This window comes from Candoia aspera, chromosome 1, assembly GCF_035149785.1.
Source record: "Candoia aspera isolate rCanAsp1 chromosome 1, rCanAsp1.hap2, whole genome shotgun sequence".
Taxonomy (NCBI): Eukaryota; Metazoa; Chordata; class Lepidosauria; order Squamata; family Boidae; genus Candoia; species Candoia aspera.
Genome location: NC_086153.1, coordinates 190,410,886 through 190,436,568, shown reverse-complemented (window position 1 = coordinate 190,436,568; position 25,683 = coordinate 190,410,886). Strand labels below are relative to the sequence as shown.

The 25,683-nt window shown below is 47.7% G+C and overlaps 3 protein-coding genes across 3 annotated transcripts; all 3 read left to right on the top strand.

The window, feature by feature from the left end:
* The first annotated feature begins 3,257 nt into the window (after positions 1–3,257).
* Positions 3,258–6,170, top strand: HOXD10 (homeobox D10). The gene is made up of 3 exons (XM_063292025.1): positions 3,258–4,093; positions 4,169–4,289; positions 5,886–6,170. Exons 1-3 carry the CDS (start codon positions 3,473–3,475, stop codon positions 6,161–6,163), a joined length of 1,020 nt encoding a protein of 339 aa, XP_063148095.1. The 5' UTR covers positions 3,258–3,472; the 3' UTR covers positions 6,164–6,170.
* A 3,864-nt stretch (positions 6,171–10,034) lies between these two features.
* Positions 10,035–11,960, top strand: HOXD9 (homeobox D9). The gene is made up of 2 exons (XM_063292012.1): positions 10,035–11,063; positions 11,500–11,960. The coding sequence occupies exons 1-2, from the start codon at positions 10,235–10,237 to the stop codon at positions 11,739–11,741; spliced, it is 1,071 nt and encodes a 356-aa protein (XP_063148082.1). The 5' UTR covers positions 10,035–10,234; the 3' UTR covers positions 11,742–11,960.
* Positions 11,961–17,856: 5,896 nt separating this feature from the next.
* HOXD8 (homeobox D8) lies at positions 17,857–20,410 on the top strand. Its single transcript, XM_063318142.1, has 2 exons — positions 17,857–18,748; positions 19,508–20,410. Exons 1-2 carry the CDS (start codon positions 18,172–18,174, stop codon positions 19,804–19,806), a joined length of 876 nt encoding a protein of 291 aa, XP_063174212.1. The 5' UTR covers positions 17,857–18,171; the 3' UTR covers positions 19,807–20,410.
* The last annotated feature ends 5,273 nt before the right edge of the window (positions 20,411–25,683 follow it).

Genomic DNA, 25,683 nt, shown 5'->3' with positions numbered 1-25,683 from the left:
ACGTTCTATTATTTATTCAGACAGAAAAGAGTAGCATCAACACATATTTTACTGCAAATAGTCATCGACTTATAAATTGGGCTTCTGAGGGTTTCACTCCTTTTGAAGAAAAAATATGGAACAGTCAACAGGAAACCCTTTGCAGTAATGCAGATTGTATATCTCATTTATGGCACAATATTGATTTATTTATTCGTGTTAATTACTACATTTCCACCTTAATATGATTTAAAACCGGAGTGACGTTAAGCACACAAAGTCTAAGGAATCAGCTTCTTAGAGAGATGTTTATGCACTCGCTGAAAGTGTTACACAAATTGTACATTTCTGTTTTCACCCCCATCTCTTCTTTTCGAAGCATCTCGCTTGCTCAGCTCAAAGCATTTTTTAAAGGAGCCGTTGGCTACGACCAGGGCTCCCTTAGGAGCAGCAGGGCACTACCCCTAGTCATCTTTATTTAGACCCAAATAAGTGGGGGTTAGACTTCGTGGCGGTAATACCTGCCACCCCAAATCCAGAAAAACGCAAGATCGAAAGCAAGTCAGCTCCTTCATTCTCTGGGGATGTAAAGCAGAGCGAGCCCTAGCTTATTGTTTTAACGTTACAACTGGGCGACATCCACCAATAAAATAGAATAGTTAAAATAAAATAAAATAAAATAAACCTCGGAGAATGCTCCCACTGGGCCATGGCTAGGGCCCTTCTTCAAATGACTGCGGAGGGCGAATGGCCGTTTGATGGGAATAAAATCCCTGATTAGATTTCACGGCAAAGTCTTAAAAGCGCAGGCAAGGAAAGGGGAAAAGGAGGTATTGGGTTGCTTGAAACTCGGCGGGCCGTCTGGAGTCTTGTTTTGAGAGGGTGGGGGAGAAATTGCTGGAAGCCCATAAAACCCCGGCCCCCAAAGAGAGAGCGTCGTGACCTCCACTTTTGTCTGTTCCCCAGCCCGACCAAACGCTTAGCAATGGCTCTGATAATGATCTCAAATTGGAGGCGGGCGAGCGAGCGGGATCCCTCGATGCTCACCTCCGCCCGGGGCGGCCACCAGACCCTGGTGAGGAACCTTCTTCTGAATCCTCCTCCCCACATCAACCCAGGGCACTGGCCAAGAGTCGCCCAAGATGGGGACGAGTTTCGCAAAATCCGGACGGTGTCTGGTGGGGAAACTGTTAGGAAGGTACAAAGACTTCAACTCTATTGCGGGTCGCAATAGAACCTGGAGACAAAAGCTGTAAAAAGCGCCGCCTCTTAACCTGGCATTGATGTTGTATTTGAACAGCTGCGATCAGCTCCTGAAAGGTCTGTCTCATTGTCACAGCGAGATTTTTTAAGCTGGGGGTTGTGCGCAGGAAAAGGCAACGGGAATCTTTTTTTTAGACAAAAAGAGAGAGGAAGGGAAACATCTCCTGCAATCCCAAGGACAGAAAATGATTTTGAAGATAGCCAAGGAGCCAAGGAGCTTTTTGGCAACAGTGGAACGTCAAGGATGCTCTGAGTCGGCCTCTAAAAGATTTGAGGTTTGGTTTGGCTGAAGTTGTGCTTGAAAGGGAAGAAGGAGAAGAAGATGGGGGCAATTCAGTTAACAAGGAAGAGCTTATGGCCACAAATATGTCCATGAAGCCATACAATATTTATTCTTCAAAAATGGAGGATGAATGTGGTATGCCGGACTATGCATATCAGATACATTTTTAAAAGGAGGGGGGAAGGGCTGGAGAACAGAGAAAAGCATATTAGAAATTTTAATTAAAAACCTAGTAATTTCACAATCATGCGTTCTTTAACCTTATTTCATATGAAAGACAAAACTCTATCCTAATCTATACTGAAAAAGTACATTTAAAAAACCCCTCTAGATTTTCAAACAGGCAGAGATACTGTTCCATTTTCATGTTGGGCAATTTGTGCATCCTTGCCATTTCTGAAATGTATAAAGTTAGGCCAAGAAAACTGTAGTTTTTGTTTGGTTTTGTCTTAGGTGAGCTCATGCACTGGTGTTTAAAGAGTTCATCAGTATGAGATAAAATTGTAAAATGCCTTTTAGCATAATAGTTATTTTTTGTTCTGTTGTACTGGGCAATGCGATTTTGTTTATATGTATATTAAAAGAAAGGTCTGTGATTTCTTTTTCTTTTTTTTAAGACCTAAGAAAACTAAAGAAAAAGAAAAAGGAAAGAAACCCCTTATCGTAAAAGTCCAGCTTTTATATCTGACAATTTGTATTAAAACAAAAGTTGACCTTCTTGGTTAGCAGAGAAGAGGGAAAATCAATAGTATAATTTTCAATAATTCATAACACGAACACTATTATGCTAAATCTTAACTATCAATCTTATCCTTTACAAAGTCTAGATTGATTTGTTAATAAAATATCTTTCTTGTGTGTGGCTACAGAGGGAATAACTCTTGAAAAAGCTTCAGAAGCAAGAAAATTACCAGGTGGCCAGAGCATGCAGATGAGAATTGTATTGATCGCCCTGATTCCTCTTAATCTGTATTAATAAATTCTGTTACCTTTTGGATCTTATACTTGTCAGAAGCCAATGCTTTTAGAAAACCCATAAAAGGAAAGTATTTCCCACCCTTGTGTTCTTCCCAGATAATGACATTTCTGGGGAACATCCATCCAGTAGATACTCCCTGTTCTTAACTCGCCCTCCATGTCTTTCTTTTGTTAGGGAGATGTTACTGGTTGGGTTTCTTTTCCCCCCCAAAAGAGTTTAAATCTGAAGAGAAAGGCAAAATGTGTGTGGCCTGAGATTGAGGAACAGTTCTTCTGAGGGCACAGTTGAGGCCAGTTAATGGAAGTGGGACCAGAATGCATTTGGGGACAGAAACTGACCATGATGGTGACCAACGCTCTACATTTTGCATCATTTGATTGCATGTACCGGTACTGTCCTCTCCCCATCCTCCCTTTAGCCTCTCTGTAGCCTAGCCAGGCCTATAACTGAAGTAGCTGTCGTGTATTTTTGGAATAAAACAACAGAAACTGCTTTAGATTCAGGCTCCGCTCAGACACTGACTCGCTTCTGTTGTTATAAAAAGAAACGGGGGGGGGGAGGAATTAGATCACTTCATTGCATTTCCTTGCTTTAAATCAGCGCAGTGCACCAAGGTTGGCTTTTGCAAACACCCCCCCCCCAAAAAGGGGGTGGGGGGTACAGAGAGAGAGGAAGAGAGGAAGAGGAGGAGAAGAAAGACGGCAGGGGCTGCGGCGGGCAGGCAGAGCGCGTGCATTTCCACGTGGGCGTCCTAGGTGTCGCTGTTGTCCACCTTTGCGCCGCAGCTCGGCGTGTCCCGGGGAGCACGTGATCGGCGGGGAGGTCGCGGCTCGCAGGCCATTTTCAAATCTCATTGGCTCGGCTGTCATGTGGTTGTGCGGAGGCATCCACGATTACACCGGGAATGTTTTCGTAGAGATGTCAGCCTACAAAGGACACCCTCTCTCTTCTTCCAATTCCTCCCCAAAATGTCCTTTCCCAACAGCTCTCCTGCCGCCAACACGTTCTTAGTCGATTCCTTGATCAGTGCCTGCAGGAGCGATAGCTTTTACTCCAACAGCGCCAGCATGTACATGCCACCTAGCACAGACATTGGCACTTACGGGATGCAAACCTGTGGACTTCTACCGTCTTTGGCCAAAAGAGAAGTCAATCATCAAAATATGGGCATGAACGTGCATCCGTACATCCCTCCAGTAGACAATTGGACCGATCCCAACAGGCCGTGCCGAATAGAGCAACCTGTTACTCAGCAGGTGCCCACTTGTTCCTTTGCGACCAATATTAAGGAGGAAACCAATTGCTGCATGTACTCGGACAAGAGGTCCAAGCTGGGGCCCTCTTCCGACGTTCCTTCCTACCAGAGGTTAGTCTCTGACTCGTGTCCCATTGAAAACCCCGAGGTCCCCGTCCCAGGGTATTTCAGGCTGAGCCAGACCTACGCCAGTGGAAAAGCCCAAGAGTACCATAACAGCCCTGAGACCACTTCCACTCTCATGCTGCAGTTAAACCCACGCGGCGCCTCCAAACCGCAGGTCGCCTCGCAACTTCCGATGGAGAAGAAAATGAATGAAAATCCCAGCGCCAGCGCCGGCGCCGGCGCCGCCACCCCCGGCAGCAACAACAGCAGCGGCGGCCACCGCCAGCAGCACCGCCACCCGGAGAACTCCGCCAAAGTCTCTCAGGTGGACAGCCCCGAGTCCAAGTCCGCGCTGCCAGACGAGAGGAGCTGCCTGGCCGAAGCCGCCGTCTCCAGCCCAGAAAGCCAAGAGAAAGAAAGCAAAGGTCGGTATGTTTGCCAAGCTGGGGACGCCCGAGGCGGTGGCCAGGCTGGCCAAGCCAGCCCGTAAGCGAGGGAGCCACTGCCTAAGTGCAGCCATCAGTGCTCAGCAGAAAGGACGCTCCCTCCCTCCCTCCGTCCGTCCGTCCGTCCGTCCCTCCCTCGCCCGTCCCGTCCCGTCCAGTCCTCGCCCTTTCGCCCGCTCGCTTCCCCTTCGTTGGGTGCTGCAGGTGTTAGGCGCTCAGGGAAAGTGGACGCTGCTAGGGGCTTAGAGTCTGTGCCGAACTGTAGTCTTCCTTCTGGCCCTGGAGCCTGCTGTTTTCCCTTCCCTTGGAAGGTTCAAACAGCACCTTCCAAGGTGGTGAAATTACGGTCTGTTCAGCCCCCACCCCCCACCCCAGTCAGATCGAGATCCAACCGTTCCTCCGCAGATTTTCACTAGTCTAACTGCAGACACATCAAAATAAAAGCGTTCTTCTTTCAGAGGAGACGGCGCAGAGCTTGGTAAAGTTTGAAAGAGAGAGGCAGTTAGGAAGAGCCTTTTCTTTGCTAGACCAGGAAATCCAGCATTTGGATCCAGTTTGGATCTCCAAAGGTTAATTATAGTTTGGAGGAGGATTTTATTAAATACTTAAAGGATATTTATTTATTTATTTATATTTATCGAATTTTATCACCGTCCATCTCCCCCCACCAAGGGGGAACTAATGTGCTTAGTTCGTTATTCTTTAAAAGGGATGGGCGGTGAACCACAGGAGATTACCACAGATTTCATCTTCAGGGGATGGGGGGAGGAAGAACCCCCAGAAACATGCTCACTCACTCCCACAGATAATTTTGCAGCCCCTGCTGAGAATTTGACCTCATTGTGTATATTTAAAATAAAGAACAACAGCAGGCCATTCTGAACAAATTGATGTTAAATTCTGCATCTGATTGGAAGATGGAGTGGAGAGAATCCTAAAAGGCAAATGAAAAAATACCTTTGCTCAGTTTGGTATTCATTGTTCAAACTTTGGTGTTAGTGGAGAGTTTAAAACTTCCCAGCTTTCTGGGTTTTGTTCAATGGCAGGAGCATTATAGATGAGGCACTTTCAAAATGAATGGGATCAGAGGGTTTTGAACTGAGGCTTTCCATCCGTTCTTTTGGTTGGAACCAGTGGTTTACAAGGCGTGGGCTGATTGTAAAAGTCACACCCGTTAAGATAGTATCGTTGACGAGGTGGCAGGATTGAAATGGCTGTTGTTGAGCTGAAATGTGTCTCCTCACAAACAGAGTGCCTAGATGTGCCACCAAGAATAAAACCAAACAGTCCCTATCACGGTAAATTGTGTTGCTGGCTTTTTAAAAAATCCTAATGTGGAAAGAATGTTTAAAAAATCACGCTCCTTCCTGAGTTCATGTAGACGCCTCACTGGAAATGTTTCGTACCCACAAGGCAAGGCACCCTCTCTGCCAGACACAATGGAAATGGGTTCATGGCCAAGGCTATAGTATAACAGACTGAGGTCTTTTCTTTTCTTTTCTGTTCTGTTCTGTTTTGTTTTGTTTTGTCTGTCTTCCTCCCCCTCCCGCTTCCTTCTCCCTTCCATTTTGCTAGAGGAAACCAAGTCTGATACTCCAACCAGCAATTGGTTAACGGCAAAGAGTGGCAGAAAGAAGAGATGCCCTTACACTAAACACCAAACACTGGAATTAGAGAAAGAATTCTTGTTCAATATGTATCTCACCCGAGAGCGCCGCCTAGAGATCAGTAAGAGCGTAAACCTCACTGACAGGCAGGTCAAGATTTGGTTTCAAAACCGCAGAATGAAGCTCAAGAAGATGAGTAGGGAGAACCGAATCCGAGAACTGACCGCTAATCTGACCTTCTCTTAAGTTGCTCAACCCGGGCTGGCCATAACTCAGATACAGGCGCCGTTGCCACCGGTTGCTCCATAACTAAGAAAGACTGGCCCGGGTGGGGGGGCAGTGGGGGGGGGAGTACATGCCTTTATGTTCCATTTTTTAAATTTCTGATAGAATGTGGCTTTTTGTCCTTCTTTTTAGTGATGCAAATGTCCATGTATGTTCCTATGACAAGTACGTCTCTCTCTCTCTCTTGATATTAAAAAGGGTTCACACCTATAATTTATCTGTTTTTCTTCATCGTAATGCAGGGTAAACTCTGATCCATCCTTATCATTTGGTCTTAATTTATGTGAACTTTTCGGACAATGTAACTTTTTTATGTTTTTAACTAACCAAGGGGTATTTATGTGGGGGTTACTGCACGGGCCATGACATTTGGAATATATACAACAGTTTACATAAAATAAAATAAATAAATAAATATGCTTCCTGGATTTGGGAAGCGAAAGAAAAGACGAGCAACCAAGCAAGCACATCTGACAGTGTAAATCTCCATCCTTCCATGTGCGTTAGGGTTGTGCTTCATGCCACGGACTCTTTCATCCTCACTTATAGACGTATCTTTCTCTTTCCTGGTGGTGCATACGTGGAATCGTGGTCTCTAACAAGCAACGTGTCTCTTTTTTGTGCATGTCCTATTCGCATGTATAATGCAATAAATTCTGTAAAGTTATCGAGTTCCCTTGGTCTTTCCAGAAAATCCGAGCAGCAAAGGGTTGCCGAATCCCTCCGCGCGGGCATGGGGAAAGGCGAGCGCGTGGGGAGGGAAGCTGGCCACCGGCTGGTTCCCACCTTCCTCTTCCTCTTCCTCCTTCTTTTCTGACGACTGCTAGGTGTAAGGTCAAATGCAGCGGCTAAGCGCTGGTCGCAACGCGGTCAGGAGGCTTTCCGCATTGGCAAAATCTTTGACCTAAGGCCGAGGCAAACGTCCCTTCCACTATTACGCGGTCAGGGGCTTTAAAAACAAGCAAAGCAGAAACCTCAGGCCAAAGCCAAGCGATCTTTGGAGACTGGATAAACAGGCTGCTTTGTAAATGTTGGCCACGGGCAATCTAGCAGGCAAGGGAAACTTAAGCGAAACTCCCCACACTTTTTGCTTTATTTTCTTTAAATGCGTGTGGGTCTAACCGGGCAGGGGAACCTGCGACGGCTGTGGCTCGGCCGCTTCCTGAAAATCAGGGAAATGATTTCGCCCCTCTACCCGACGCGGCCTCTCCTCTCCATCTTCAAAAGCTGCCCTGTTGCAACTGGTGCGCAGAATCTGTCTGGGCATGGATCAGTGCCAGTCTGTTTCAATTTCCCTGCAATCTTGGTTGTTTGATTGTTCTTGTACCAAAAGTCAAAATAATGAAGTTCAGGACTTTTTGCCTCCCGCATTCCCACGAAATAAACATCGCTAGCAGCCACCTTATCTTTTGCAAAGGGGAGGGAGGGGGGGGGAGGGAGGGAGGGAGGGAGGGGGAGGAGGGGGAGGAGGAGGAGAGAGAGAAAGCTGGGGGCAAAAAAACCCGAAGCAGAAACGGCGTTCAGTGGGGGTTTGCAAATGAACGTGACTCTCAGATGAAGTCCAAATCCTTGGACGCGCGTTCGCCTTCAGAAAGCGGAGGGAGCCTTTCCTGAAAAGCAGGCACCCATTGACCCACCTTGAGTTCTAAACCAGGACCTTGCCTCCTCGACCCTGCCGAAAATACTGTATTGCTCTCCTAATGATACCCGGGCACGTCGGAAAAGTAAGCCCGACCGTCCGTTTGGTTCTCTGCTCGGGCCTCCTTTGCTGCTTTTAGCCCGCGAAGGCGGTTCTCTGAGAAGAGTGCTCTTGCTGGCGAAGGGCTCCGTCCTTAGGAAACGGTCTGCGTCCTACTAACCTCCAGAGATGTATTTAGAAGACTTCTTGGTTACCCATTAGCTCTCTCTTTGTTCATCTGCACGGGTGTGCCTCGCAAGTCTCTAACTAATACCTTTTGATCTGGTGCAAGGTGTCGAGCTCATGTTTCTCCTTATACAGAAGGTTGGCATGTCAGTCAATATGATTTCCGGACCCTGGGCTATCACGGTGTATATAACATATATTTGGACTGATCGAGGGGGGAAGGGGGAAAAGATGGCGTTTTCAAGAAACACCCAGAGAGTTTGCCTTCTTCGGCAGGGTCTCCAAGCCCACTTTATTGTGAACTTAAGTTCTGCTCCAGCCGAGGCCAGTGGTTTCCACATTGTTCTTCCGATTAGGATCGGTATGCTTCTCAGTCTTACGCGTGGCTGGCTGGCTGTGCGTGCTTGTGCATAGACATGCAGGCACGCACGCACGCACGCACGCACGGGCACGCACCTACAAACATGTAGGTGTCCCATGGTAAGCAGAGGGCCTTCGCGTTGCTTGGAATTAAAGGGAATGGAGTGGTAAACCCGCAACACGCCGGCTCCTAGCAAGTCTCCGAAAGGGGGCTAAATAACTGGAAAAAGCTCCCCCTCAGCTTTCTCCGCCTGTCGGGAGGCAAATGTGTCTGACGGCAGCGCCCGGCTTGTTTTACTTGACGCAAGGCACTGATTCGCACCGATTCGCACCGATCCTGCCCCTCATTCAAGCAAACCCAGTTCTAGCCTTCCTGAAAAAGAGAGCAGCCCGCGCGCCGGCGCGCTTGCAAGAAAGGGAAAAGAAAGGAACTGAATTCCTTGGAACGCCGCGGGAGCATTCTTCCTCTAGTGCTAAAACCTACAGCCGGAAACTTGGCCTCCACCAGTCCATAATAAAGGCGGTAAAACGCGGCTGAAACTTCTCGATTTAACTGGGGCGGGGGGAGGGAATAGAGGCTAGTAAAAAAAGCATTTCTTCCTGCAAGTGGGCAGGGGCACCCCCCCCGCCCCCCACTTTTCGACTGCCGTCTTCCAGCGGGCTGGGCGTAGGAAGGCCGATGCTGCTCCATTCACTAGGTTTACTCATTCACTTTTATTCTCTCCCGAACTCCTGGAAGTTGCACTACCGCCTCCTTTGAGGTCCTCGCGGTTGAGACCTCTGGGAAGGGTTGGCGTTCAGCTTGATGTCCGCCCTGAAGGCAGAAAGGGGGACGGGGGGGGGGGGAGCGCGAAAGGGAGAGAGAGAGAAGCTGTGTGCCATCAGTCCGTTTTATTAGACGACGAACACTTTAATCTGTAATCAAATGCACCTCATAAAAAATTATTGAAAAGCGTAAAATCATCGCAGAGAGGTCTCGACTTCCACCTGTTTTCAAACAAGACAATGGACAACTCTCCCTTTTTCTCTCTCCCGCTTAATCAGGGCTCCTTTTCCACTCCGGCTATTCTGCGCGGCGGCGTTTGCTGCTCGGTTTGTCTGGAGGTCCCGAGTCCTGCTCTGGCAAGCTGGCACCGGCCGCCCTGGGCCACTTGCGCGGCAACATTGCACAGTTGCGCGAGGCATTCGAGGCGGCGTTTGCTTTCTCGGGCCAGGACGGCGTTGGGCGCCTCTCCTTTCCTCCCCCGCCCCCTTCCGCCCCAGGCTCCCCTCCTTCTCGCTGCCTTTCAGCGGTCCTTGGCAGCCTCCAGTGACAGGGACGAGCCCAGCTTGTCAGCGCTCCCTGCTTGTTGGCTGAGCGCGGAAACGAATGGGAAAAAACGCCCCACGGAGGCAAAGAAATAGTCCGCCAACTTGTGCTGCTGCTCCTGCGGGTGGGCCACGCCCTCGCGGAGTCTGGCTGGGGCAGAACTAGGGTGGAAGGATTTGGCTCCTCTCGCGCTCTTCCCCCTTCCCTGTAGACAATGTCAGGGCCGTGGCTGGTGTTTGCTTGTTTTTTACATTCACTCGGGAGGGTTGTTCTCCGCGTTTGCTGGTAAGTTTGTGGGTGTTTTTTTGAATCACCCCAACATCCCCTCCATCCACGCCAATGAAGCGGATTGATTTATTTCGAGTATTGGTAAATATGATCACGTGGGCGGAGGGACCAATGGTGGAGGCTGGAGAGGCTGCAAAATAGCACGATTGTTCCCCGGACCAGGCGTACATCCCCAGTTAACAGTGTAACCTTTTTTGCCTCCCCCCCCCCCATGCCTTGCCACGGAGGGAATATCCCCAAAATGTCGTCGAGCGGCACCCTCAGTAACTACTACGTGCACTCGGTCATAGGCCCTGAGAGCGAAGAAGGGTACGGCGGAAGAGCAGGCTGCGGCGGCCGGTTCCTGCAAGGAGGTCACCCCCTCGCCGCCCCCCGGCTGCCCTCAGGTGTGGTGGCCGAGGGCTCGGAGTTTGCCCCGTGCAGCTTTACGCCCAAGCCGTCCGTCTTCTCCTCCTGGCCCGCCGTCCCTGCCCGCCCTCCTCCCGCTCAGCCCTCGGCCCCCATGCCGGGCATCTACCCTCCGTACGTGCCCCCGCCACACCTTGGAGGACTGGGCGAGGGGGGCAGGTACGTGCGTTCCTGGATCGAGCCCTTCGCTTCGTTTCGCGGCAGCCCCCAAGCCGCCCTTTCGGCTGCACCGGCCGCCTCCGGCCAAGACGCCGCAGCCGGACGCCTCTACAGGATCGGCAGGCCGGAGCCCGCGGCCGCCGCCTCTGCTTCTCCTGCCCCGCGGGCCGCCGCTTCCACCGCCAGCAGCAACCCCGCCTCCGCCTCGTCCTGCGCCTCCGCTTCTCCAGCCCCACGGACTGAGCTCTCCTCGCCCGCGGGCCACCCGGGCTCCCGTGGGCCCCAGTACACGTGCAACTCCTTTCCGGCAGCAGCCCGCGAAAAGGCGGCGGCGGTCGGGCTGGGCGCGCCCGCCCTCGCCACCGCGGCCAGCAACGCCAGCCTCAGCCCGGCCAAGCCAGCCTCTGGAGGCAGCCGTAATCCCAGCCCGTTCAGCGACCTGAAGGAGGAAAAGCAGCAGCAGCTTGGCCCAAGTAAGTTTCAAAAAGAAGAAAATAAAATAAGAAGGAAGGAAGGGGAAGGGGAAAGAGAAAGAGAAAGAAAAGAAATGACACCCCAGCTGATTTATTGCCCCAACCTATAAGGCTCCACTGTGCAAAACGGGTGGTTTTAGTAACCTATAAAAACGTCTAGACGCCTGTCCCGGCGCAAGCAGCCACAGGCACCCATAAAAAGGGAACCCCACAACCACCTTCTATCATCAAGAAGACATCCTTCGTCCAGTCGACAGACTGGGCCCTTCAGGCTTTTATGATAATCCCTCCTGAGTTGTGAAAAGCACATGCATCCTTCTGAAATTAATTTAACGACCTTCTTCTCTCCCCCCACCCCCCCGCCACGGCTGCCCCTCTCCCCCTTCAAATCCTCACGTCCCTTCTTTTTTCCCCTCTCTGTTTCCTCCCTTTTCAGATAACCCCGCTGCAAATTGGATTCATGCTCGTTCCACCAGGAAAAAACGTTGCCCTTACACAAAATTCCAAACTCTGGAACTGGAAAAGGAATTCCTCTTTAATATGTACCTCACCCGAGAACGCCGCTACGATGTGGCTAGGATTTTAAACCTCACAGAGAGACAAATTAAAATCTGGTTTCAGAACCGAAGAATGAAAATGAAAAAAATGAACAAGGAAAAAGGAAATAAAGGGGTCTAGCACCTTGGGGCATCTGGGTACTTGTGTTTGTGAAAATGTGGGATTTTTCTGATGGAGCATGCACGCACGCACGCACGCGCACACACATGTACACATAGCACAAACTAATTATTCTTAACGCTACTTTCCCAGGTGCATTGATTCAAACTTTTGGTCAAAGTTTTTTTGAAAGGAAAGGTATCAGTGAATGTGGTCTCTGGTGTTTTAGAATGGGAAGAGAAGAATGGGAAAGCCTTCTCTGGGCAGAGAACGCTTTCACTGAAAGCAAAGCTCTTCTTTCTCTCGTGGCGTACAGTCTGAGAGGAGTCTCTCATCTGATGTGCTCCATACGAGCGACTTAGAACAACCCCTGCCCAGAGTTAAAGCAAAGTCAGGAGCTGCGGGAAAGTCCCGAATGATAAAGCCGGCTGTTTTAATGGCATGAGCGCACAAAGCCTGCACTTCCTCAGAGGCAATCTGGCTGTTCCCCCATCTCTTGGTTCTGTATACTGTGTTTTCCAAGACTTGTGCCAGAGAGGAGGAGGAGGAGGAGGATGGGGATTATTATTATTATTATTATTATTATTATTTAAGTACAGCTTCCCTTCTTCAGTGCAGTGTATTAAGAGTGGTACTTGAAACGTTATTAATGTTCTTGGCCAAAACCCTTTGGCTCACAGGCTGTATTTGTGTTTCATCTGTGATCCTACCTAAGGATGAATTATTATTATTATTATTATTATTATTATTATTATTATTATTATTATTATTTGCTCATTGTTACCTGTTTTTTATTTGTTTGGTTGTAAATGTCCTAGGCTCGTAATAAAGTTGGCCTCATGAAAATGAAACCTGCAGCTTTCAAACTGGAAAGTAAGTGGGAAGACAGGTTAGCTGGGAATGACTTCGGTGCCTTTGGCTGCTTGCTGCAAGGAAAAAACCGACCGCTTGCCTCTCTCTATCTCCCCAAAACTGTCCGTAAACCCACAATTTCTACCAGACCATCAATGGTCTAATACAGGCGACCAGCAGGGTAGAAAGACCAACTCCATTATTTCAAAGACTTTTCTGAAGTCTTTGTGAGTTTGTGACTGAAGGATCTTCTTCCACTCTCCACAGAGCTACCAACCCAGGAAAAACAGTATTTTTCTTGCCTGCACCCTACAAACATACTACTTGTTCAGAAAATAAAAAATCAGTACAGGTTCCTGGAACTATTCCTTGTTATGGGGTTGTGGGAGAATGGTGGGATTAACAAAGCTCTCTCTATAGCTCAACCCAAAAAAGAACGGAAATCAATTATTTATTCTGTATCTCTCATCTGTTTAATCTCCTGGAACTTTTTTTTTTTAAAATAAACCTTAAACCAGAGAAAATGATACTTGAAATAGATCCCATTTTTACATGGTTAGTTCTGTACCAATAATACTTCATGCCTATTTAATCCTGGGCTTACTTCAATCAAATATATTTCCAAGTGACGTATTCTGACTATATTACATGTGTGTGTTTTTAAAAAGTATGATAAAATCCACTGACTGACTCTGAACTCCCAGGAAATGAGATTTAATCCCCAGCTGTATCTGAAAGGAATGGAAAACTGGATTTGATAAGCTAGCTGAATCCTGTGTTGTGTTTGTACTCACAATAAATATGAAATCTGGGATGGATAGATAGATAGGTGGATGGACGGATGAATGGATGGATAGATAGATGGGGGATAGGAAACAGATAAGGGCATAGAAGTTCTTTGAGAAAGAGGGAAGTATTGTTCCATGCTAGATTTAAGAATCTAGAAATAAGTACAGCCTTTTAAGGAAGCTGAACAAAATTTAAAAGCAGAGAAGCTGCCTCGGGGACAGGGACCTTGGGGCTTCTCCGATCTGGAGATGGAATCACACTTCCCTTTCCCCTGCTCCCCACCGGAGAGGCCGAAGGATAAAGGCTCAAGAAAAAGGTGCTGGGTTGGTGCTCTATTCATCGCCAGCCCTCCACCTATCATTCTTTTTGAAAACAGGAAGAACCAAGGTATAATAAAGCCATTGAGAAGAGCAGACGTCTGGACCTAATGAATTTACGATATGGGATGGCCCTTTTTTCTTTGAGTCCATCTTTATCTCTATGTTTGTGGGGTATATTGGAAAGGATAAAACGCAAACGTTGACAAAATGAGGTCTTAAAAAGTTGGACCATAAATGTCAACTGTTAGACACCGACATCAGAAAAGTTGGGACAATTCTTGGGTTGGGAATGCCATTGGAGGATGCGTTTAGAAAGACCGAAATCATTTTTAAACCAATGGGGGGAAGGGCTCTTAGCGAGTGGGACAGATGGTGACGAAATTAGATCCCACTCAGACTAACCAGACATGCAATTTGGGGCAAGAGAAAGCTCGTTTCAGCCTTTGGGGTTGAGCTGAACTGAACCTAAACTTCCCTTGGGTTAATCCAAGTCCATTTGTATTGATATCAAATTGGCAGTAGTTCGTCTGGTGGAATCTGGTTGCAAATATGGGCATCTTAAATCCCTTCCAAGTTGCCTGCTCTCCTATTTGCTTGACCGTCTATTTTTGGCATGGTGTGGAAAGGATCACAGATAGGCGGGGAATTGAGGGTTGCAGTCAGGATTTTAAGTTAAAAAACAAGTTCAAATGAGAATGGGTGTAATGTGAAAATAAAAACAAACATAACTCTTAGATATGGAAAATTCCCACTACATCAAACTAGGTCAGAGTTCATAGTTTATTTTAATTATTTCTATGTCTTTTCTCTTAAATAAGACATTTGGTTAAGAAAAATACCTAGCAATGAAATATCCCTATGTGCTTGCTAACACAGGACAACACTGAACGTTCACTGCACCTATTTGGCAGTTTCTAAAGATGCCAAATAAGGCATATACAATAATACTTTCTCTTACATTTCTGATTATAAAGTAGATTGGGTCAAATAAGGCATATACAATAAAGTAGTTCGCTCATTTTGTATTAAGTGTATGCTTTGCATTAATTTTAGATAATATTCATACAAGGGAAACTAACAGGAGAAAATTTTTCTTATTAAAGGAGATTAAAAGATAACATAATTAACTTCATAATCATTAAACAAAAAAATAGATAAAGGTGGGATTTTACTCGGAAAGCTGATTTAGATTTTTTTGTTTTGCCACCAGAGGGCGATGTCGCTCTATTCTCTTATAATTTCCTAGCTTTGTCCAAGAATAATTGTTAAAAAAATATGTATAGTCTGTTTGGAAAAAACAGAAAACAAAAATCCATGGATTTGATCTTTTTTCATCAGCACAGGTGAACATGACTGTTCTTTAGTATGCTTTGATTAATTATGGGGGAAAAGAAGCAGTTCAGCACTTCCAAAAGTACTTATAATAATTTATCTGTGAAAGTTAATTTAATTCTTATAGATTTTATACATGTAAATGAAAAAATATTCATTTAAAATTTCCAGGGTATTCCAGGCCATTCTTTTATATTTAAAGCACAAATCAGGAAGTTAAATGAGACCTATACAAATTGGTACGCTGTTTATTTTATTTTATTATTTTATTTATCAAGGGGTTAATGTTGATAAAATATTTTATGGAAACAAAACTGAGAGACATTGCTGAAGACTTGCCACCCAGGGGTTTCAAGTTGCTCTTAGGGGCATGTAGCCCAATTAACTAATTACCCAATTAGTCATTAGAGGAAAAGAAAAAAGCAAAACCTGGTCTCAATTGTCACAGTCTTTTGTTCTTCCACTCTGCTTTCAAATGCAGCAGATATAATATTCGCTATTCAGTTATGGGCTTCAGTAGATGGCAGCACTTGGATGAGTCCAAACTAAGCAGGGTCACTACTTGGATGGGAGACTATCAGGAGATCTCAACCCAGTGCTGGTAATCCCAGAAGCAGCCAAATGGCAAACCACTCCTGTCTCCTGCTAAGAAACCTGCTCAACTGCTGTGTGAATGAAGTGACCAGAGCCCAACTCGACTTTTATTCCATCTTGGAAATACTCAAAGTAACTGGAAGACAAACAAGGCCACTCGTTCAATCTGGGAACCCTCTGCGTGTGTGAGTGGAGAAAGGTCTCAAGAGGGTCGAGGGCTCCTCTGCTATGTTGCCATTAGCCTGGCATTTGATACCCTTGCCCAGCCCTCTATGAGAGTTCAGAATAAAAACACAGACACAGTTATATCCCTTAAAAGAGACATTTATCTGAAAGTGCAGCCGTTGAGGATGGATAATAAAGAGAAACTATATGTTAACCGGGTTTGGATCCTTCCCCCCGCCCCCCAACGAAGAGCTACATGGTAGAGCAGTGTTTCTCCACCTTGGCAACTTTAGGATGCATGGACTTCAACTCCCAGCCAGCCAGGGAATTCTGGGAGTTGAAGTCTACACACCTTTAAGTTGCCAAGGTGGAGAAACACTGTGGTAGAGCCTCATGAGCTGGTGGAGCTCCTTCAAGGACAGCGCTGTGCCGCGTCTTTGGCTTCCCTTCCGGGCCTGCTCTGTCCGGGCTGAGGGTTGGGGCGAATTCCCCTCGTGACCCTGCATGAGCAGTCGGCCAGCCTCCCAAATCGAGGGATTGACTACCTGGCCCGGCCGGCGCTAAAAGAAATGCCCTCTGCGGGGTCTCCTTTCCTGCCTGGGCACCGCTCCCTTTCCACCGAGTGAGAACCCTCGCCGGGCGCAGTGCTTGACTGGGGAGTTCCTAGTTCCTGCGGTGTACGAAGGCCCCGCTCGGCTGGAGGGGAGAGAAAGGCTTCTCCAGTCTTTCTCCCGCCCGCCCCACCGGGACTTTCCGCGAAGTCCCTTGGCCTGACCCCAGAGCAGCGCCAAGCCCCTCCGCCGTTGCTCCAGAGACGAGCTTTGACCGAAGACTCCTGTCCTCGGCTCGGCTTTCGAAAGGAAGCCCTTGAGGGAGAGCTGCGGCCCATGCGGCACAGCCGGATGATCCGGCTCCTCCCCGACTGGGTCCCGCCTCTCCTGGGGAAAGATTCCTCCAGCTCTGCCGCGCCCGCCTTCCGGGGTGATGCTCCCCCACCGTTTCCTCGCTTGCTTGGCTGGGCTAATGACGCCCGCCGAGGGAAAATTGTGGAAAGCGTATTCATGGGCATGATTGCCATTAAGGGCCAATGAACCCGGGAGCTGCCGCACTGCGCCAAGGGGAAATGGGCATCTCATTTGTCCGCGGCCTCCCCGCTGCATCCGCCGTCCTCTCTCCCCTCTCCTCCTCTCCCGCCCGGCTGGCTTGGATTTTGTGCGGGTCCCCTTCGAGTCTCCCTTCCTCCGGCCCACGCTGTCCTAGCAGCTCATTGCAAACGTCCCACAGGCCCGAGCAATAGATGTAAAGTCCGATTGGTCTGTCCCCGGCGACGACGATGGGATATCGTGTCCCCCCACCCCGCCGGGCCCTCTCCGCCGCCCTTGGTCCCCGTTGGTGTTCTCGGCCTTTGGGGACCGCGCTTCAGCAAGAGCGCCGGGCCGCGGGAATTGCATCAGCCTAACCCGTGGCGCTTTGCTTTTTGGATGCTCGGCCAGGCCGTTTGATTCGGAAGCAGAAGCCCTCTTCTCTATCCAAGCTGGTTATTACTTTGCACATGTTCAGAGATACGACTTCTTGAAGAAATGACTTCAACGCAGAACGTTCGTAGAATATAAAGATGGATACATCCTTAGCCTAGATCACGGCGACAGCAATAACATGACTGCTTTCTCCCCGAGCACCAAACTCCTGCCGCCTCTCCCAGAGTTTCTCTCCCCAGGAGTCCAAAGGGCCTTCTACACTCGATCAGTTCTCCTCCTCCTCCTCCCCCTCCCCCTCCTCCGCCACGGCTTCTCAGCGTAGCCCTTACTCTGCCTTCCCCTCAGTCCCTCGAGCGCTCTGCTTTATCTGCCCTTGATCTCTCAGCTCGCGCTGTTTCGCTCAGGCCTAGCAGCGGAGAACCCGGCGCTTCGCAAGGGGCAAAGGGAGACAAAGGGGAGAGGTTGCTTGCCTGGGGCATCGAGGGGGCTACTTTGGGAAGGCGGGCGAGCTGGGATTCCTCCCCACCCTTTTAGTTTGCGACTTCGTTTTGGCCTCGGGAGGTGAGCGTGCAAAACGAAGCCAACCCGCTCTACTGCCTTGCCCTGAACTCCGGCCCCTGTGAGTGAGTGTGTGGCGGCGGGACGGCTCGTGTGTGCCTAATAGGAAATAGTAAAAGCAGTGAGGCAGGTCAGTCGGCCAGCGATCACGGCCCGGCTCTGCTCCACGCCGCCAGCGCGTTCGCAGAGGCAGCCACCGGAGCAGCCTGGCCAAGCAGCTGGGGCGTCCGGGCGGCGGCGGCGGCGGCGGCGGCGGCTGCGCGGGCCTCGGTGGCGGCGGCGGGCGCTGCTGCTGCTCTCCTCGCCTTGCTGCTGCTGCTGCTGCTGCGGCTGGCGGCGCCTCCGCTCGCCCCCCGCCCTCCGATGAGCTCCTACTTCGTCAATCCGCTGTACTCCAAGTACAAGACGGCGGCAGGAGGGGGCGAGCCGCCCATCAATCCCGCTTACTACGACTGTCACTTTGCGCCCGCCGCCGCCGCCGCCGCCGCCCTGCTCTACGGGAACAGCGCTGCAGCCGCCGCGGCCGCCGCTACAGCCGCGGCCGCCGCCTCAGGCTACCCCCCTGCGCCGCCCGTTCCTGGGCCCGGCCCGGCCGTCAGCAGCCCGGACTACTTCCACCCTTCTCCCCACGCTCCTCTTCCTCCTCCCCACTCGCAGCAGCAGCACCTGGCCGGGGGGAGCCCCTCGGCTTATCAGCCTCCCCCGCCTCCCCCTCCCCCTTTGCAAGCCCCCTGCTCCGGCCTGCCTTGTTCAGCGGAGCCGGCCAAGTTTTACGGATACGATAACTTACAGCGACCGACGATTTTTACGACACACCAAGAGGCCGAGCTGCTTCAGTATCCCGACTGTAAATCGTCCAGTGCTAATATTGGCGAGGAACCAAGGCCCTTAAATCAGCGCGCGTCTCCTTCTCCAGTGTTTCCCTGGATGAGACCACAAGGTTGGACCCAAACGGACTGCCTTTATTGTTCCCGTTCCCTTTCTCGGTGCGGCGAACTTTCCTTTCCTTTCCTTTCCTTTTCCTTTTTTTTCCTTTTCCTTCTCTTTCCTTTCTTTTTTTCTTTTTTCTTTTCTTTCTCTCTTTCCTTTCTTTCTCTTTTGCCTTTTCTTTCTCTTTCTCTTTTGCCTTTTCTTTTCTTTCTCTTTTCTTTTCTTTCCCCTCTCTAAACTAAGCCACCAATTTTTCCATCCATCCCCTTTTTCTTTTCTAGCTTCTCCTTTTACAGTTACATTATATTGTTGTTATAGTGGTAATTCCTCCCTAAAAATACACTCACTACAATTGTTTCTGACAATATAAGGATTTCTTAGAACACCCCAACCACAAATGATTTGAATTGTGGGATTAAACCAATATTTAAAAAAACGAAACAAAAACAAGCCAGATAATATTTTAGAAGTTATTTTGAGTGTTACTATGTTTGTATCACATAGGCGGGACATTCGGAGTACTTGGAGTTATAGCAAGTTAATATAAATTTGGTTTGTCAATTGTAACTGAGGAAGAGATTTGAAAAAATAGCCGGAGCTGGTGCTTCGTGCATTGGGAAATAGTCCGTTCAACATGATTCGCTGTCTCGCGCAGAAAGACCTAAAGGCGCTGGGGCTGCCGAGCTGTAGTTTTTGTGTGTTTTGTTTCCTGGTTGATTTTTCTTCCTTTCCTTTTGTAAAGAAACGTTTTGGTTTTTGTTTCCAACAGCAGCTCCCGGGAGACGGAGAGGGAGGCAAACCTACAGCCGCTTCCAGACTTTGGAGCTGGAAAAGGAGTTCCTGTTTAACCCCTACCTGACCAGGAAGAGGAGGATCGAGGTCTCCCAGGCGCTAGGACTGACCGAGAGGCAGGTCAAGATCTGGTTCCAGAACCGGAGGATGAAATGGAAAAAAGAGAACAACAAGGACAAATTCCCCGCCACCCGGCAGGAAGGGAAGGAGGGAGACGAGGTCAAAAAGGAAGCCGACAGGGATGTCGAAAGACAAGCCCCAGGCTCGGCAAATTAAGCTCTTCTTCCTCCTCCTCCTCCGGGGAACCTTGGCCAAAGACTTTGGAGCATCAACGAGCGGGCCGGGCGCTTGTCTTGGCCTCCACAACTTTCACCGCCATCGGGACTGCTCTCAAGGCACCTTTTGTTGTCTTTGAAACTACCTTCTGACATTTCTGGGCTGGATGAGAGTTTGGCTTTTTTTACTGCACGGAGCGCGTTAGCTCGACTCCCAGATGGCTACTTGCTGCACTTTCTACGTTTTTTATTGTCCTTCCTTCCTTCCTTCCTTCCTCCCTTCCTCCTCCTTCTGTCCCACTTCCCCTTGGACTTTGATACTGAAAAGGGTAGCAGTTTTTTTTACCTGCGGATTTTTACTGGGGATTTCTTTTCTCCTCCGAGGACGGACGGAATGTCCGGCCTCTCCCAACACTTTTAAGAATCAAATCAGCCAAGTGCACTTCTTACGATCCTTTAAATTCTTCAGTCCCCTTTATTTCTCATAAAGTAAGTTAATTAAGAAAGGAAATAATTTGTGGGCCGATGAAGGACGAAAGGAAATATTTTAATTAAACTTTGATTTTTCATTACTGATAATCAAAATAATAATTAAAAAAAATCCGATGTGTTATTCATGACCCGGCTCCTTCCTTCATACCTTCGTCATTTGTAGAAAGTAGCCAAAGACAAGCTGGCAATCTATGGAGGCATTTGAGCCCCGTTTCTCCGAAGGGACCGCGAAAGGGCTTTGTTCTGCGATCCCCATCCAGCGTTCATTGCCCTCCTCTCCGGGAAAGCTGAGCCTGTCTCCGAGAACTGAGCTGTGAGCCCAGCGACGGGAAGCTGAAGTCCTTCCCCTTCCCCTTCCCTTCCCTTCCCACAGGTTTCGGGAGGAAAACTAGGGCTGTTTTGTTTCACACAGTCCTACTTCAGGTAAATGCGTTTCACCGTGCACGCTGGAAAGCACGGCTAGATTAGTGCTCAACGAAGGCACGACTATTAAGGCCGCTAGGCCTCTGTCCGGCAGGCTGCAGAGCCCCCACTCTAAACCCCAAACCGCCTAGATTCCAGCGGAAGCGCGGGTGCGAAGGTCTGCTTCCGATTGATTTTCATGGGATTTCAAAGCAAGCACTGATTTCCTTTGATTTGGGAGGGAGGAACGCCAACATGCCAAGGCTGACTTCTCAGAAATGTGGGCTGCTGAGACCAATCATTACACCTAATGGTTCTTTTGCATAAGTCCAATGTTGAGCATGAATATTATACATTCTCACAAACACACGCACACTTCTCTTTCTCTTTCTCACCAAAATGGAACCTCTGTAACAAAGAGTCCTATTTATGGCAGGCTTATTCATGGTTAGTTAACATAGCCATGGTTTACTAAATTAACACAATGTTCTGGATTCGCATGACCTGCTGAACCATAACTGGGCTGCTTTTACTAACACCTTCCGCTAAAATGAGGTTGGCTAGTTCGTGCTCAGTTTATTACCTAAAAGATAGCCATCACACACACACACACACACACACCATACACTTTCTGAGTGGCTCTTCTTGAAGACAAAATGCTGGATTTTGGTATCCAGCAAGGCAGTCCAGGTACACATCCAGTGTGCTAACCATGCATAATCTATTAAACTTGAGTGCACATATATTTCCACAGTTCAAGTTGAAATAGAAGCTTCATTAGAAACATGGGTTTTTTTTTCAGCTGTCACATTAAGCACTCAGATATTTCCAAGATCAGTTATCCCCTATTTATAAACACTTGCTGTTCTTAGTCATCCTGGCTAGTAGGAGAACTGCTGGGATTATCTTTAATTTATTTTAGGAGCAGTGCTTTCATCTGATTCACTCGGTACAGTATCTTCTTTCTCTTCTTGGTGTAAACAGCAGTCCAAGTACGCTCACCTTATATCATAGGAAGATACTGAGGTGTTCAGAAGCCTGGTAGTGAATCAGAAACAAAGGAACGTTGAGCAAGGACGATCTTACACGCCTCCTCTCGGAAAGCCTTACCGCAGCCTTGTCATAGGGACCAATAAGGTGGGATTCCTGTACTAGGAAAGGATTCTGGGACAACTGGGTCAAGATTTGAAGGTGATCTGTGTTAAGGACGGCAACAAGATTGTGCAGGTCGGGCTCCTAACCACCATGTTGTTACCATAAGTAAGATCCAAACAGCGGTTAGCAACAAACAGTCTCACCCATTTGTAGCAGCCCCAGGACACGTAGAGAGAGAGAAGCCCCTTTAAGCACCTTCAGCGAACTCTCCTTTGCGCTGGAGAGTGGCCAGTGTGTGTCACCCCTTTGTGGATAATAGATAGAAGGTTCATGGATTCCAGAATTTGCCTAAAGTTCTCTCTGGTGAATCCTTCCCCTCCTCTTCTTCCTTCATCATTTAGAAAATGAAATGAGATGGTTTGTGTGCATGTATTATTTACCCAATAATTTATAATTTACAGTAGTATTACTGAGAGGTACTGGCCTGTAACCCTGGTTTTTCTGGTTTGTAAACTTGTACACAACTGTTCTATTTTACAATATTCTCTCTAATATAATTCTTGCCCCCACCCATAGGCCAATCCTCCCTCCCCGCAATACAGGAAAAAAAAATATAAAAGAGTGCTTTTTCATGTCTGGCAATTCTTGTCCTATTAAACTCCATTTATTTCAATGCAATTGTACGATGCAGTCCAAACCAGCATCTACAGCCTTTAGCTTTAGTGAAGAATTGGTTTTTCCACATCACCCAAGGAAGAAACCATTAGTATTCTCCTGGCAATTTTAAACAGGATACTCTTCTGCCTTAAAGATGCAGCTAAGCTAAACAAAGATGTTTCTCCATCAAGAAGCCCCTGGTTGATTGTGGTTCAGAAGGCTGTCATCTGAATAGCTTTCATTTCACAGCTCCAAGATCATTGTTTCTCATAGCCTCTCCCCAGCCAAGCCACAGCCCTCTCTTTTGGAATTCCAGCACTTATCAGCCCCAGCTGGCAGTTTAGGGAATATGGGAGACATCCACTGTATCTAGAAACCAGAAGTTGAAGGGGGTAGGTTTACAAAGTGGCCTCTACATAGAGAGCAGCATCCCATACAATAAGGCAGAGTTACATCCCTTTGAATCCAAGAACACATGAACCAGGTAAGAATCGTTCTTGTTCCACTGCTGACCAAGACACAAAAAATTGCCATTTTTTCTTCTTCTCCTTCTCTTTCCCACAGAGGTCAGAAGTCCTCCAAAATGCTCAAGGGCAGGCAGAGAACAATCTCTGGCAACCTTTTTAATATGCTATACCTAGAACATTTTTAAAACTTAAAAACTGAGGGTCATCATCCTGTGTACCACCCAAATCACCATTTCTGCCACTTCAGAGCCTCTTGTCAGGATAAAGCATCAGGGCTGTTATTAGTCATATTCATATAGTTAATATACACCAATCTGTCTAAATTAACCCAGTGGGATTTCACTGGGAGGTAAGTTAGCAGGAACAACACCAGCCTGATTTTGGCTGACCAGGCTGGTTGTTATTGCTTAAGATAGGTTGGACTCATGGATCATGATCTTTTCAGACCGAGCATCTTCAAGCAGACAGAATGCAGTCTCGCTCCCATTCTCCCTTCAGTAAGTGGAGTCAGAAGCAGCAGAAGCCTTGGGCAAGCAATAGAAAGAGGAGAGCCACTTTTCTTAGCTTGCATCTAGAAGCTCTTTCTTCAGCCATACGATTCCCCTTTTCTTTTAAAAAAGCTAGTTTGGGCTCAGATTAACGTTGCCCACCTGCACAGTTCTGTGCTCTGTGGTCCATCTGGTGGGCCATGCAGCGACTAGCCAAGCTAGGCTCCATCCTGGTTCCAAAGGGGCCCCTCCCTGCCTGAAACACACCCTGCCCTGTGTTTCCAGCACCACAGTAGCAGACTGGGAGCTCATCCACGTGGAGGGGCTGCGGCAAAAACTGCGAAGCAGACGATTTGGTGCAGGAATTTGCATAAATGCGGCAAAACGCCTTGCTGGTCATTCTGCCCTTAACTTATGCAGGTTTAAGTCTAGGGCAGCAGCCCCAGAATCTGGAAAGGAGAGAGTGCATTTGTTCTAAGTGTACATACTAAACAACAAATGATCTGTAGAAAATGTTAATTGTTCTAATTTAGTATTATATTTTGTAAGCTGCCCAGAGTCCACTGGAGTGGGTATCTGTATTAAATAAAACAACAACAACAACAACAACAATAATAATAATAATAATAATAATAATAAAATAGTGATGAAATATCTTAGTGGTGGATGGCAAGACTTAGCTGAATGTTGCAATGCAGGCCAAGTACACCTTACTCAGATATTAAGTCCTGAAAGGTTAAATGGAACTTACTTTCAGGCGAATGTATGCATGCATGCATGCAGGATTATCTCGAGGTTTATTGAATCAGTGGTATTGGGGTGGGTATATTTGTGCTGGATTTTGCAGCTTTCACATGGTGAGCAGCATCTTAACTGAAGGAGAAGCCATTTTGAGCATCTCAAAACAGACCATCTTTCCAAGTCGAACAAAGAGGGTGCTCTGCAGTTATCCCAAGTTAGTTCCAAAATTAAACTAATGTGCATTTGAACGAGGTGAGTCCTATTCTCTGCTGTTCTTCTGGTAGTTATGAAGTGTTCTTTTCTAAAGCGTTTGGTAAAATCACCTCCAAAGCTGTGCTTCCTTTTCAGGACATTTCTAAAAATTGGCACCAGAAGCAACACCGCCCTCGAAGCTGTCCTTTCTTTGAAGGCAGCCGCCATTTTGGAAGCAGTGTACAGTCCTTCAAGGTGACACATCTGCATTTCAAACACTGAAATTGAATCTATTTGTATTACTGATTTGGGAGCAAAATCAATCAAGTGAGCATGAACCTGCCAGTATGGCTGAAGCCCCCTTGCTTTCTACAGCCCACATCATAAACTGACCCCATAATATGACCCATAAATATTTAGTTAATACAACCACACACACACAGAGTATTAAAGGTTACAATGGATTTACAGCAAGAGGCAAAAACTTTAGTACTGTAGAGCAAATTTCGCTCGGATTGAGGACAGTGAAAATAATGATTTCCTTCACTTCCATCTCCAGCCTTACTATCTTCCTTAGAAGAAAGCCTTTTCGTTTTCAGTCCTTAAGGTCCACATAAAAGACAACCTATTTCCAACGATCAATAAGATTTCGTTTTTTAGGGTGTTTTGTTCTTTATTTTTGACAAGAATCGTATGCCAACTGCAAAACATCAACAATTGCTAACAGTTTCATTTTACTCCGCTGTAAACAGCGCACAGTTCAACAGGATTTAGGCAATGGCGGTGAAGAAAAAGGAGGGGGGAATTTAAAATGGCTAGTACCACCAGAAAGAGGAATAGAGGAGTAAGTCACTCTAGTGGGCCATAAATTCAGGTTCAGCTGAGATGTGGAAGGCCACAACTTAAAAATTTGAGAGAACTCCACTGCAGCTTTTGAGGCGATGGTTTCTCTTCTTTTTTTGGCAATTCTTGGTGCATTCTTCCTTCTCTGCAGTCATGCACCTTCTCCATGCTGCAAGGCTACTGGATCCCTGCAAGGCCTATCTGTTCGGCCCTGCCCGGAAAACTTCAAGAAAGCCATTTTCTGCAACCAGAAAGACACTCATAAGACCCTGTGATTTTTATTTGATACCCCAGTGAAAGTTGTTAGGGAAATGCATAGGCATCACTGGCTAGAAGTAGCTCTTTCTCAGCGTGGGGACCTGCTCCTGCCTTAACAGCAACTTCCAATACTCCAAATTTAGATAGACGATAGATAGATAAACAGATAGATAGGCCCAAGTTGTGATGTGAAAGACCTCCCACGGCCACCTTTGGAAGGGGGGACAAGAAAGGGTTAGAACG